The following is a 15,198-nucleotide window of genomic DNA, read 5'->3' as shown; positions in this document are numbered from 1 at the left end:
GGGGCTGCCTGCTGAATGGGGCAGAGGAACTGGTGACAGATGGAGAAGTCTGAGGTACCTGGGGCATTCTTTGCCTTAGTCTCTACCAATAACACTGGCCTTCAGGACTCCCAGGCCCCTGAGACCTGAGTCTGGAACAAGGAAGATTCATCCTTGGAGGAGGATGACCAGGCTAGGGAGCACTTCAACAAACTGGATATACGTAAATCCATTGTTCCTGAAGAATTGCAGCCACAAGCACTGAGGGAGCTGGCTGGTGCCATTGAGAGGCCACTCTTTGCTGTCTTTCAGTCTTCAGAAACCTCTCCTAATCACTATGACTGTTCAGAGACAATAAATAGTGCTTTTATCTTCAAGAAGGGCAAGAAGGAAGTTCTGAGGAGCTACAGGCTGGCCAGCTTCATCTCAGTCCTTGGGAAATGTGATGGAGAAAATCTTCCTGGAAAATGTTTCCAAACACATGAAGGACAAGAGGATGAATGGGACCTAGTCATCATGGATTTACAACGGGGTAGGCATGCTTAGCCAATCTGATACCCTTCTACAATGAGATGACTACCTTGGTGGATGAGGGCAGAGCAGCAGATAGTTTCTCACTCAACTTCTGTAAAGCTTTTGATACTGTCTCCTGTAGCATGGACAAGCTGACAAGCTATGCATTAGGTAAGTGGACAGAGAAGTGGACTGAAAACTGGCTGCGTGACTGGGCCCAGAGTTGTGATCAGCAGCACAAAGTCCAGCTGGAGACAAGTCACTAGTGGTGTACCACTGGGGTCAGTACTGGGGCCAGTTCTGTTCAGCATTGATGACCTAGGTGATGGTACAGAGCAGTTTCACAGGTGATTCAAAACTGGGAGGAATGACTGACACACCAGATGGTTCTGCCACCATTCAGAGGGGCCTGAACAGGCTGGAGAACTGGACAGAGATTAATCTATGAAGTCCAAGAAGGGAAAAATACCAAGTCCTACATCTGGGGAGGAATAACCCCAGACACCATTACACGCTGGGGCTGACTGGCTGGAAGGCAGCTTTGTTGGGAAGGACCTTGGGATCCTTGTGGACAACAGGCTGACAGTGACCCCCTTGTGGCAGAAAAGGCCAACGGTATTCTGGGCTGTATTAGGAAGAGCATTGTCAGCAGGTCGAAGGAGGTGATCCTTCCACTTTACTCTGCACCACTGAGGCTTCATCTGAAGTATCATACCCAGTTCTGGGCTTCCCAGTACAAGAACGATAAGGACTTACTGGAGCGGGTCCAGCTCAGGGCCATGAAGATGATAAAGGGACTGGACCATCACCTCATGAGAGGGAGGGACTGAGAGAACTGAGACTCTTCAGTCTCTAGAAGACGAGTCTCTGGGGGGATCCTATCAACGGGTATAAATACCTGATGGGAGGAATTGAAGGCAGGGTAACCAGACTCTTCTCGGTAGTATCCACTGGAGTATCCACTACTATATCGGCACGATAATTAAAGCACAGGAAATTCCATCAGAACACAAGAAAACACTTTTTTAGTTTGAGGATGGTCAAACACTGGAGCACTTTGCCCAGAGAGGTTGTGGATTCTCCATCTGTGGAGATTTAAAAGACCTGACTGGACGTGGTCCTCAGCAACATATTCTAGCTGACCCTGCTTGAGCAGCGGGGCTCGTCTGTAGATGGTCTTAACAGACCCCTTCCAACCTAAACAGTTCTCTGATTTTTCTAAAGGGCTTTTTGAGTCTTCTCTTCATCTTTTTCTGCAGAGTAGGATTTGATGGAAAGATAATGTTACTGAAGGATAAAAGGCAAATGTTGTACTGCTTCTTATTTTGTGCCTTGAGAAGAACCATTTTACAACTTTTCTCTCCACAGTGTCTTTTTCTATTGAAGGTAACTGCTTTATTTTTCTCCACAGGTTAGTAACAGTTCTGGAGAGACATTAGGAGCAGACAGTGACTTGAGTAGCAATGCTGGTGATGGCCCAAGCGTGGAAAATGGTGGCAATTTGGCAGGATCCAGAGGCACTGTGTCAGACAGTGAAATTGAGACAAACTCTGCTACTAGCTCTATCTTTGTAAGGGCTTCCCTTTTTATTTTTCTTTTCTTTATATTTAAATTAAAGCTTGTACAGTAATCATCTCAATATGTGTGCATGTGTGGATGAGTATCTCTGATACTGTTGAAAGGGTTAATCAGCAATGACTTACAATACTAAAATGTTAAAGATGTAATTTTATATGGATCCACATACTTTTATTTTCTGTGCAATCTATGGGTGTTTGAGAACAGTAGCTTCACATCTTGCACCATGTTACAGGCTCTAGCAATATTTTCTTTCCCCTCAATCAATATTTCTCTCAACTAGACGGACATTCAATTGCCCTTCAGAGGCAAAACAACATCAATTGGCATTGTTTGACCTTGCCTAACGGTTTCTTAGGAGCAGCTCTTTGATACAGGACAGGGATGGCCCATTGTATGTTGAGCAGGTCTTCTGTTTCTTTAAAACTACTTTAATCCTATTTGAAGTGCAATGATAACTTCTAAATATAACTTTCTAAGAGAAAGATCTGTATGCAGCAAAATCCAAATTATCTGAGACCACTTCTTGTTAATTTTGTTTTTTTAAAGTCCTTGTTTATTTGGTATAACCTCTAATACATATCTTACCAAGAAAGTAATTATATACTCAATTTGGCTAAATCAAGCTGTCAGCCAGATAGATGAAAACAACTTGCAATGCCTTAAGGTTGGTCTCACTATGTTCATTATTTTATAATACTGGTATGATTGTAAAAGCCTTTACAGGGCTTCTGCTTCTAATTTTAAGCAACAAACAAACTCATTTTGCTTCATAGCAAATTTCTTCTAAAAGCATGAAAATGATGTAACCATGTCTGCTTATTTAGCTGCAAGAGTGTTTTCTCTGTTACTAAATAGTTAGACTTTCTTAAAAAAACCACTTAATATTCTGTATTTTCCTACTTCATTAATGAAACTAAATGGAATTTTAAGAACCCTTGCAACAGATCTAGAACAAAGATGATGGGTGTACGTGGTGTATGATGAATGTCAAGCAGTGCACCATGATGGTAGAGAAATAGATGGTTCCTGCTGACTGATAGTCCCAGCACACAGTTCTTCAGACCAGATATTATGTGTTCATTTGCTTAATGTCGTATCTTTATGATTGGTAAATGAAAGAAAAACCTGTAAAATCTGAATGTGAGATAAAGCTCAGGTAATCTTATTCTGCTTGTGAATATTTGTTTTCTGTGTATTCTTGAGAACACTGTGTATTGCTTCCTCTGTTCCTCACAAACTGTACAATGACAGTGATATTCAGCTATTTCCTAAGCAGTGGGAAAGATTTACTATTAGAATCTGGGCAAACTTACTGCATAAGCGTGAACTATGAAGGATGGCAGAAGAGGTTTAACTGTTTTTTTTCTTTAGTCTGGCATTTGTGGTTTTTGTTTAGTCTCAATTTTCCTTCAGGAAGGCATTTTGCTTCCTGTGTTTTGATTTCTCCACCTGTCTCTTTTTGTTTTTCCTTTGTCTGACTCTGGACTTCTAAGTGTATTACCTTGCTCTTTGAACAGAATAATTTATTTGTTTTGTGAACTTCTGTGGGAGAAGCGTTTATGAAGTATGGCTTGCAAACTCCATCTGTTACATGCAAAAGCGGACTGCAAAAAACAGCCCTGCAGGGTGCAGAGTTAAATTGTCTGACACCTCTTGTATTCTTTTCAGGCAAAGTCTCACAACCTGAAGCAGAGTGTGAAGGATAGCAAAGGCAGTACTCCAGGGAGAGGTCCCGAGGATGGGAGCCAGCGTGTCTATCTCTATGAAGGACTTTTGGGTAAACTACTTTTTTTGAGGGGAGGGGATCTTTTTGACTGAAGTTCGGGTGGAATTGTGTCTGGGGCACACTGGAATTTTTACATTCCCAGGCTGTTTTTAACTACTTCTTGTCCGTACTGGTAGAATAGTGGGGTGCATCAGGCTATTTGGACTAAAGCCAAAAATTTGCTGGGGAGATTTGAATAAGAGGAGATGGATGTGAGTGGCGTAGCTTGCATAAAATGTAGTTCGTCCAAGGCTCTTGCTGTTCTTGAATATTAATTCTTTAAATTGTTGAAAAAGAGTAGAAGGAACTTACTTAGCTGTGCATGGAAGGCAAAAATGTATCACTGATCTTGGAAAATGATCGTTCAGCTTAAGTCATTGAGTACTGAAGTACTCCTCACAGAGGAGTGTTAAACTCAGAATACTAATGGCCTTAGAGTGTATCCATGATTTAGGAGTATATTGGCTTTTTTGAAATGTATTTCATCTGGACTTGCTGTTAATCAAGAGCTCTCTTTTCCTGTGTTTTTCATCCTTTCCATTTATTGTTCCTACCTGCTTGGAATGGTGCAGGTAGGGATAAAGGATCTGTGTGGGACCAGTTAGAGGATGCTGCAATGGAAACCTTCTCTATGAGTAATAATCTTATCTTTCCACTTCTTTGTGTGTTTGCTATGATCTGTGTTTGTGTGAGATATTCCTGTCGGTGTTAATCGTATATGGAAGAAGATATGCTCCTTAAAGAATAGAGATGAGTGGTACTTTTGTGTAAGGGTATGAAAAGATTTTGCAGTGAATTAGAATGAGAGATATGTCTTGTCTTCTCTTTTACACTTTTCTTCAGTTGTGATACTGCTTTTTGTTTAGCCTTTTTTTTAATATGGATTGTGTGTTAGCTTATGGTATTTTCAAGGAGTGGGGAGGAACAGGAATTAAAGTATTTGACTGGAGTGAATGGAATAAATGCTCATGTTTTGTATACATTGCATAGGCAAAGAGCGTTCAACTTTGTGGGACCAGATGCAGTTCTGGGAAGATGCTTTTTTGGATGCTGTGATGTTAGAGAGAGAAGGAATGGGGATGGACCAGGGGCCTCAGGAAATGATTGACAGGTAAAGTTCTGTAGTAGATCTCTTTCCTCCTCATTGTTTCACCTGGGCCTGAAATAGTTAAAAAAAAACAAAACAAAATTCTGCTGAATATGTGATTGTCACTTTGTAAAATCTGTTACTATACCTGACTGTTCCAAAGTGAGCCTTTTGTCTCTGTGCTGACCAGTATCTCTTGGTACTGAAATACGGTCTTCAGTTGTGACATGTATTTTTTTTTTAACTCTTGGAGAGGTGATATTTCCAGAGAAATGGGTAATGTAAGCATGATCACTTTGTGAATAGATGGAATCGACTAGATCAGTAATAAAGCAGATTTCTGCAGCAAAGTGACTATATGCTGGAATAAAGGAAGATACTGTGTATTGACATAAAGTGAAAGAGTTAAATGTCTTCAGAAACTGAATTTTGAGCCTTCTCAAAATGCAAAGTCACTTATAGGTGTTTTCACTTTACAGTTTGTAGTTAAAAGAAACAAACAAGAAAACCACAATGGAACCACTCTCTAGAAATGTCTGTGTGGTTGCTTAAAGCTAAACTGCTTCTAAGATGTCAATCTTCACTACCTGCTTGCCTTTTTTTTTTTCCTTAGCTCTGTTCATATCTGATCATTGTCTGCTCTGTTTGCCATCTGTAGCTGTACCACCTACACTCATGCTGTCATGCAATGTGGGATCTGTTAGCCAAAATAAGAACTTAATTTGGGGGGTGCTAGTTTGAAAATGGTTTCTTTTTTCCACAAACTACCTCCCTTACTGGAAAAAGAGAATGCCTGTGTACTTCCTTCATCAGTTTACTTCTGCCTTGCCAGCTACATTTAAGCTCTAAAGGCGGGTAGCTCTTGTACTGAAGTACATGTTCCTATTGTAGCAGTTGTAATTGTCATGAAGCTGCAACTGCAGAAAACAGGAAATGGATAGAGCCAGTGGGTGACTGAGAACTTTCCCACTGAGCAGATGTTATTTACTTCAACTAGTTAATAATTAATGGAAATGTTTAATTAGTGATCACAGTATATTACTAGAAAAGCCCATGTGGCTTAGTGTTTTTGGAGGTTTTATTTGCCATACACTTTACAAATAGTGGTCTGTCCTCTGCCAGTGCTTTAATGAATTGGATGAAGAATGCCTGTGAGTCTGCTTCAGGTCTAGCTCTTCTTGCAGGTATCTTTCCCTGGGAGAACATGATCGAAAGCGTTTGGAGGATGATGAGGACCGCTTGTTGGCTACACTGCTGCATAATATGATTGCTTATATGCTCATGATAAAGGTGACTTTTTTTTCTTTTTAATAGATTGCTGCTCAGATTTAAGCAATATATTTTGATGGTATTGCCTTCAAACCATAAACCTCCATTTACAGAGCTTAGAACAGTGAAGTATAAAAGAGTGTTATAAAACATCTAATCTTAATGAAAAAATTGCTTTGAGATATGTTGTCTATGTTTATTCAGTTCTGTGCCATGGGTATACATATACATAGTTTGATAACTTTCACTGTTTAAGAGAAGAGGTGAGACATCATTCCATACATAAAGAATGTCTGATACCCAACCAGTGGAAGAAGTTATTGTATGTAATTTTGGGGGGGAGGGGAAAGTGGTGAGAGAGAAAGAAGGTATTGATTTTTCTTGACATAAATGGAATGTGAAGGTAAGTTGTAAAATGGGATTTGATTATATTTGGAATGAGTTTATTTCAGAAGACAACTGTGGGATTTGGCCATTAGGACATGCATCACTGCAATACTTAAAGCAGAGGTAATAATAACAAATGCAGTTACTTTCATCACAGGATACAAAAGAGGAGAGCAAATAATATTGGTTTCAAAAGGCTCTATCTCATGACAGATGTTGATAAGAGTTAGTCCCAGAGGTGAAGAGTGTCTTTTGATGTGGTCAAAATATTCAGATCCCCAAGAAAACAGTTTCCTGGGGAGAAGGGTTAAGGAGGCAAACAAGATATTATGCCTTTGAAAATTATATCACTCTGGGCCTATGAGTTATAGATGAAAAGGGAATGCAGGGGATCTGAAAGTGGTGATAAAAATACTGTTTATTTCAGTTCATCTTCAGAGATGCTCAAGAGTGAGAATGGGATGAAGAACTGGGCAAAATAAGGGTTGTGGAGTGTTTTTAGTTGAGTTACTTCACCCCACCGACTATCAGTTTTGGGATAAAGGTGGTGGATCTAGAATTTGGTATATATTATTTGTATATATATTATATTATATTATTATAGGATTTTTTTCAAGCAGTTACAGTGAAGGCTTTAAGAGACTAAAGACTGTACCAAGGTATCTCATCTTAGGGCAACCTGTAGTAGAAACTGCAGAATTGGAGGCCTTCTGTTACTAGAGGTGGATTCTTCTGAGCTGTCAGGGGAAGCATAATCCTCCAAACCCAACACCTTGGTATTTTAATTTCTTTTCTTTTTTTTTTGATAGCAAAGCCTAGTAGTTTTTACCTAAAAAAATTCTTTTACAGTATCAATAGAGTGTTTTCTTTCAAGTGCAAAGAATTCTTGCCAAAGAAGAGAAGCAAATTGAGTTTGTTTTTTATGCTCCATAGCACAAAGGTCATAATCACAATATGATTAAAAAGAATGTCTGATCTAGCTTGAAGTCAGCGCTCAAGCATGAGTGTACTGTCTTGAAGCCTTTAGTATCAATAGTTGGCATTCGTAATAGACTTTTGAAATGATGCCTGGGGAGAAATGTTTTTTATTAACTTCACTGTAGTTCATCTTCAGGAGGATCCTGCTTCTGTTTGAGGATAATCTGGAAATGTTTATTAGAGTCCTGGCCTAGTGACCAGGAAACAGATCACAGAAGAGTGAGAATTCTGAAAGACATCATGCCTTTGTGTTAGTATTTCTTGTGTCTAAAACAACTCTTTGCAGAGGAAGAGGTGGAGAAGATAGCCTGGAAAATGAGACCCATCATAAAAGTGGCAACATGGAGAACTGAGGCTTTTGAAGTCAGTAGTTGGAAGTGAATGGTAGTGGAATTGCTGCTCTGTTGTGCAGGCATAGGCAGGAAATCTGTTGTGCCCAGCATCGCTTACCCAGTAGCTGGGAAAAGTGGTGTACGTGCAACTTCTGCTTGTACTGCTGGGCTAAAGAGGCCCTAGCATGACTGAGTTGTAGATGAGTTGTGCTACTGTCTTAGCAATGAAAACCAAGCTATGTTGGTTTTGGGAGACAAGACTTGCTTGTGTTTAACTGCCTTTGTATCTGCTTTCTAGGTGAACAAGAATGACATTAGGAAAAAGGTGCGTCGTCTGATGGGAAAATCGCATATTGGATTGGTGCACAGCCAGCAAATAAATGATATTCTAGACAAACTTGCCAATCTGGTAAGTAAAACAGTGATGAGTGATGTACCTGTGGGAGCTACAGTGGAAGAAAAAAATTATCTGAAAATTCTTCTATAAATGCTCTGCAACACTGATTTAAAAATATTAAAAATTAAATAGCATTATTAAACATTGTCTTCACATGTATAGAATAAAGACTGTGACTGTACAACCCTGTTTATAATATAATAGGATTATGCAGTTATCAATTAGAACTGCAATACAAATATGTATAAACATGACACTTCAGTACCACAGTTCTATGCAACTCTTAATGTTTTCTTAATAGCACTTTTGTGGGTGGGAACCTTTGTTCTTACTAAGGCTGTAACAAGTGTTTAGTTTTCCATCAGTTTTCACATCACTGTAAGACTCGCAGCAATGAGTTTCTGTACAAAACTGTTTCCACTGTCAGCTGCCATGCAGAATAAACTTTACGTCCTGTAATGCTCATTAAGAATTTAGGCTAATACTTAATAGAACTAGCCAGCTTTTAACACAACCATCACCAGGGTGGATGCAAGTCAGGCTCTTTGAAAGCTACTTTTTCAAAGCATTTTTACATTTGGAACTTAGTTTTATGCACAGAAATGACACAAAATTATCTTACAATTAAATGGGAAAAAGCAGACCAGTTTACTGCAATGTCACTGGAACCCGGACACCTCACTATCCCATACTGAGTATGATACCAGAGTGATGATGTTGTATGCTGTGATAACTCTCATAGTCACACTTGTTGATGCTATACTTACTAGAGTGTCTTGGTTAAGGCTTTGTCCAAAATTGTCTCCAATCAGTTGTGTTAAAAATACTTATTTTTTCTTTTGTTTGTTGCAAATACTTCTGGTGTCACCTAATGGACTTTTTTCAATAGATGAGGAGAAATTGGTTTCAGAGTTCATTAATGACTGCCTTTGTTTTCTCTAGAATGGACGTGAACTCCCTGTGAGACCCAGCGGCAGCCGCCACATCAAGAAGCAGACTTTTGTAGTACATGCTGGGACAGACACAACAGGAGACATATTTTTCATGGAGGTAGAAACAAGAATAATATTAATGCAACTAGTAGCATTCAACAAATAATATTAGAAATCTTATATAAAAATTTGTGCTCCCAGGTATGTGATGATTGCATTGTGCTGAGAAGCAACATTGGAACTGTGTATGAACGTTGGTGGTATGAGAAACTCATCAACATGACGTACTGTCCCAAAACAAAAGTGCTGTGCCTCTGGAGGAGGAATGGTCAGGAGACACAACTGAACAAATTCTACACAAAGAAGGTACAAATCTTGTTTAATACACACAGTACTGAGGGATGGCTGCATAGAACAAACAAATCCTTGGTGTGTCATTTTCCATGTTTAATCAAAAAGTACCAGTCTCTCTCCAGCACTGGTTACTGAACTGCAACAGCTGCTTAACAGCACTGGCATCTGAAGCTGCCACTATTGTTATTATTTACCTGAAGCCAGTAGCTTTTACTTGGGTTTTTTTTTTTTGTTAGAAGAAGAAAAGCATCAGTATTACTAAATACTGCATTGTCTTGCAGGCTTATAAAGCTAGTAAAAATATTGTGCTAGATTTTTGGGGAAAAAGCTAAATAAAGCTATGTCTTAGTAATTGGCTTAATTATATATTTTTTAATGGCAAACAAAAACTGGCACAATACCTATATTTTTCTCCATGGGCCTGTGTTTGATTTTTGTTCCATATATCCCTACATTCTCCACTAATATGAAAGCACTAATATGAGGTCCCAGGACATGGACCTGTTAGAGGAAGTCCAGAGGAGGGCTACAATGATAACCAGAGGGCTGGAGCACCTCCCCTGTGAGGCTAGGCTGAGAGAGTTCAGCGTGGAGAAGAGAAGGCTCCAGGAAGACCTTATAGCAGCCTTCTGAAGGGGATCTACAGGAAAGCTGGAGAGGGACTTTTTACAAAGGCAGGTAGTGATAGGACGATGGGTAATGGATTTAAACTGAAAGAGGGTAGATTTAGATCAGATATAAGAAAAAAATTCTTTACTGTGAAGGTGGTGAAGCACTGAAACAGGTTTCCCAGAGAAGCTGTGGATGTCCCCTCCCTGGAAGTGTTCAAGGCCAGGTTGCACAGGGCTTTGAGCAGCCTGGTCTAGTGGGTGGTGTCCCTGCCCATGGCAGTGGGGTTGGAACTAGATGATCTTTAAGGTGCCTTCCAACCCAGACCACTCTATGATTCTATGGTGGTTCTCCTCCATGTGATTATTTGCAAATGTGAAGAAATAGCTTAAATCTATTAGGAAAACTCCAGTAGCTCTTAGAGCTCCTATGCAGTGTCCAGCAAACAAAATGTAAAGATTTGTAAATGCAAGTAATATTTTGAAAGGTTATTATCTTTTAGATATATAAAGGGATTAGATCTATGCTTCAAAAAAATTTGGATTTTCTGACCAGGTCATCATAATGCAGATGTGAATACAAAGGGAAGGAGGACAAAAGCAGTATGCAGCAGAAATTATTTTGAAAACTAATTACATGTATATTGGGCTTCAGATAGAAAATTTTCTTAAATTTTACTCTGAGATTATGGCTTAATATTCTATGATATTAGAGTGAGGAGTTGGAGGAAGATGAATAAAAGAATATGGCATAAGAAAATGGATACAAATAACAAAAAGAGAGATCATATGAGCATGACCAGTAACATTGCTGGAAACTGAAAGAGAGAGAGGGATTGTGATACTGTGTTGAGACTCTTTCTACACTAGGGAACTGAGTAAACTTGGTTAGATTGCTCATGAGCATGTTGCAGGCCATAAACTCTTCACTTGCTTGTGCTATGAAAGGATATGAAACATTTCTCTGTCAACTTGGAAAATAAATATAAATGCCATCTAGTAATTAGCTGTGGTCAAACTTTTATAGGCTTTTTGTCATAATGCATCACATGAGTCTTGTTCTTTTTGTAGAGAATACTTGCTGTTCTCTTAGTAAATTGGAAAAATAACAATGTATTCCTCTTCTTTTATATGTTAGTGTCGGGAATTATACTACTGTGTAAAAGACAGTATGGAGCGAGCAGCAGCAAGACAGCAAAGCATTAAACCAGGTACAAGATTTTTCTTGTTGGGAACATTTGTTGTTTAATCTGCAATCAACAATTTTCTTTCAGTAATGACTTCTTTGAACATAATCTCCTTTTACTTGAAAATCTGAGGGTAGCTTTGTACACTATGTGTACGTAGCAAACTTAGTGTTATCATTAGTATGCGCATCCCCACATACCTCACTCTAAATGCAAACCAAAACAAAACACCTGTATAAAGAAGACTTATGTGTAAGGAGGACTACCTGCCAGTCAAATGACAACTACGAAAAGACTATGAAACTTCAGCTTCACTTTCTCTTCATGGTTGTCTTCCTACTCCTGATATTCCCAATTGAGACATAGGATGAAATTTGTTACAATACTTTAGTGGTTCTCAGAAGGCTGTCATTAGTGAGTGGACTCTACTGAAATGCTGCCTACTCTCCTTAGTAGTGTCCTCTTGCTATGCACGTCAAATAGAAATTACGTTTTTATTGCTTTATATTTCCCTTCCACATATCATGACTTGACTGACTGTTTCCTATGTTTTCTCTCTGGATATTTTTGCTTGTTTGTTTTTCTTTGATTTTTTTTTTTAATTAAACGTGTCACAGGCCCTGAGTTGGGTGGCGAGTTCCCTGTGCAGGATATGAAAACTGGTGAAGGAGGTCTTCTTCAGGTCACACTGGAAGGAATTAACCTGAAATTTATGCACAGTCAGGTATGAGGGAAATCTGTGAGAAGACTGTGAGCATGAAGCTTTTGCAGCTCTCCTGTATATGTGTTTCCTCTTCCCAGAGCATCAGCAAGTAGAAGGGATAGCATGATGGTGGTAAAAAAGCATATATATATATTTACACAAAACCACACATGCACATATAAATATATATATACATATATATGTGTGTAAAAATGCACTGAAATTAAATATCCTATATTTTATAGGAAAACTATAATCAATTGATAAAAAACATTGATACAGGTTTCAGCTTCTTGTTTCTGGCCGTCTGAATTGTCTAGGCACAAAACAAATGGTAGCCAGTATATTAAGGGACAGAAAAAGTAATCAATAGTGAGCTAAACTGCCATAATGCCTCACACTACGAACATATTCTGATGGCATAAGCAGTCAACCTTAAAGTATTTGAATATTGCAGATAAAGAGGGCGACCTTCTGCATCATATATAATCTGTCTTGTTTTAAAATTTGAAAAATCGTCTGTGGAATTTAGTATGAAAATAAAATGCGAAAGTGGGTCTTGCTGTAATTCACAAAAATAAAAAATTACTGATTCTTTTTTTCCTTCCAAATAGCAGATCTTTGGGCATAGAGGAAACACAAATAGAATTGTCATTTCTTCCTTTCTCTGGATGTTGTTTCTGTTGCTTCCTTTTATCCTTGTTTTTTATTTTGCTTTGTGTTTTTTTGTTTTGCATATGATATTAAATGCATGCTGTGCTATACAGTAGAATTGTTTTTCGGGGGGGGAGAGAGTGTGTGTGAGAGAGAGAGCGAGAAAGAAAAGCTTCTGTCAGTCCTCGTGGAGTGTTTTTTCCTTTCCTCCTGACTAGACTTTTCTCCTCACACAAGCTTTGTTCTTCTTTGAGGATACATCAGTGTAGATCCCACTGGAAGTGCAAGTGCATCTCAAACACACATGCTCAGAATCTTTAATACTTCTCCCAAGTATACAGCAGCACTGTGTGCCTCTGCGTTCGTATTTGCCAGTGTAAGGAATGGAGAGCTGTGAACCTCCTTCAGTTTTCTTACTGTCTGTTACCAGGGTAGATCCTGGCCTACGTGCTGACCTGCTCTAGTATTTCAAATCTACTCTGTGATGGAGCAGTCTACCTGTAGACTATAGATTGTAACTTTTTATTAGATTTGCTGAAATATGAAGAACTGCAAGAGGAACTCATCAGCAACACAGAACGAATTTTCATAGTTATTGGCAATGGCAGGTCTAAAGCCTTTGAAAATTAAACTGGATGTAATAGAAATTACTTTGTCCTAAGATAGGGACACACCATAGGGTATGTTCTGTTTGCTTCTCCTTTTTCATCTTCTGCCAGAAGTAAAAAAAGATGTTGAGCTCAAACTGCTCATCTCTTTAACAGTCTATTGAGATAACTCTATCTCATAAATGAACACCCACGCATACATGCATTTGCAGTGAGAAAAGATAGATAAGGAGGTAGCCACATCATCATCATGATTTCTTCAGTGTAACAGGCATGTTCACAAGACAAAGACACTCAGTGTTAAACACATAATGAGCACACATGCATCTGTCCAAAAAAACCCCTCCAAATCCTACATCATAACCTTGTCCTTAAATTCAAAAATTTATTTTTTTCCCCCCCCTGAAAGACTGGAATGACTTTCTGAGAAAAAAAACTTAGAGAAATCTAGTACTGATTGTTATTATATGACTGTCAGGACCATTACCAGTTGAATTTCATACCACAGATAACTGAGTCCTGTGCTACCACTAGCACTCCTAGACTGTTAGCTTTGTCATATCCTTCCTTATAAAGAATGGTGTTCTAATTTGCTGTCTGTGATGAAAATTACTATGACTTTTCTGGAAGACAGTCTGTGCAGGTCAGGCCCAGAAAGTATGCCAGCTGTCTCCCCCACCTGAAAGATTATTCCTCCTCTTCATCACCTTTCCAATGAGACTGTAGTCAGATCAGTTTCCCTTACTTAAGATGGATATTGAAACAAGTACAGTTCTGGAAAATATACTTCAATATATTTAATTCTTGGTCTGTTAGATTTACATTGCCAGCTGGCAAGGGCATTCAGTACCTTTAGTGGATCTAATAGATATTCTTCTTTTCCTTCTGAAAACAGAATATTTAAACAGACATCAAAAGTTTGCCATTTGAAGGTTCATATAGAATGGACAACTATAGCAGCTTTGTAAAGAACTCCTACTAGTTGCACCATACAAAAAAAAATCCCCTCAAATTTCATAATCTGTGGAGCTAAAGGATGTTTGTGTTCTTATTCTAACCCTCATCAACCAATCTGCTTTCTTAATATAAGATCTGCTGTTCTAGATGAACTGTCCTTTCCCATTTTCATGAGAATTATATGAATTGCTCCCTAAGGCAGTTGATTTCAGAATATGTATATGAGCATGATTAAAACCAGTTCCTACAGATGTTTCTCTGGGGTTACTGGATGGGGATACTGACCAACAAATGCCTACAGGACCTCATCAGGCACAGCTTTCCCTTCATCTTTCTTTTCTTACTCCATATACAGGCCCTGTTCTTGGCCCTCTTTCCAAGTGCTCTTTTCAGCAATGCAGCTTACTAAAAGAAGGGATATCTCTTGCTCTGCTGAGTTGAATGTCATAGAAATAATTCATTTAGAACATAGAAAGAGGACTTTCTAGGTTGTTTTTTTTAAAAGATAAAGGGAGTCTATTCTGTCCTACCTGAGAACACTGAATATACTGCTTCAACGTTAGAATGGTGCTTCTTTTCATGAAACTGTTTTTGAAGGCCCTTGATTTGCAGTGTGTGTACTTTCTTACTGCCTTGTGAATTCCTCAGGAAATGTCTTAGATGCATGGTAGACCAGCCTATTATTGACACATGATAGTTGTCTTTAGTGTTCAAAAGCTGTCTCACCATGCCAGCAGCGCACTTAAGTTTAAGAAGAAAAAATGTTCAAGTCTATCTATGTCTATCAGGTCAGAGGAATTCCTTTGGAGTAGGGAGGAATGAAGCGTACCTGTGGCATTGGCAGACTATTCCAAGTTCACATCTACAAATTATATTATAATATATATAATATAATATATGTAATATA

The 15,198-nt window shown here is 38.7% G+C and overlaps 1 protein-coding gene across 8 annotated transcripts in view; it reads left to right on the top strand.

The window, feature by feature from the left end:
- Positions 1-12,099, top strand: part of MADD (MAP-kinase activating death domain) — a 45,545-nt gene extending 33,446 nt beyond the window's left edge. For 7 of the 8 annotated variants that reach the window (XM_010194198.1, XM_010194197.1, XM_010194196.1 and 4 more), the window contains 9 exons: positions 1,904-2,062; positions 3,742-3,850; positions 4,829-4,949; positions 6,110-6,215; positions 8,190-8,300; positions 9,231-9,338; positions 9,422-9,586; positions 11,321-11,393; positions 11,987-12,099. In XM_010194198.1, coding sequence (XP_010192500.1) covers positions 1,904-2,062; positions 3,742-3,850; positions 4,829-4,949; positions 6,110-6,215; positions 8,190-8,300; positions 9,231-9,338; positions 9,422-9,586; positions 11,321-11,393; positions 11,987-12,099 — 1,065 coding nt within the window. Of the gene's footprint in view, positions 1-1,903; positions 2,063-3,741; positions 3,851-4,410; positions 4,474-4,828; positions 4,950-6,109; positions 6,216-8,189; positions 8,301-9,230; positions 9,339-9,421; positions 9,587-11,320; positions 11,394-11,986 lie in introns of all 8 variants that reach the window. The other variant, XM_010194191.1, reaches the window with a different exon arrangement.
- The last annotated feature ends 3,099 nt before the right edge of the window (positions 12,100-15,198 follow it).

This window comes from Mesitornis unicolor, unplaced genomic scaffold (genome assembly GCF_000695765.1).
Source record: "Mesitornis unicolor isolate BGI_N332 unplaced genomic scaffold, ASM69576v1 scaffold481, whole genome shotgun sequence".
Lineage (NCBI taxonomy): Eukaryota > Metazoa > Chordata > Aves > Mesitornithiformes > Mesitornithidae > Mesitornis > Mesitornis unicolor.
Note: the sequence above shows the minus strand (reverse complement) of the source record. Positions and strands in the feature narration are given on the sequence as shown.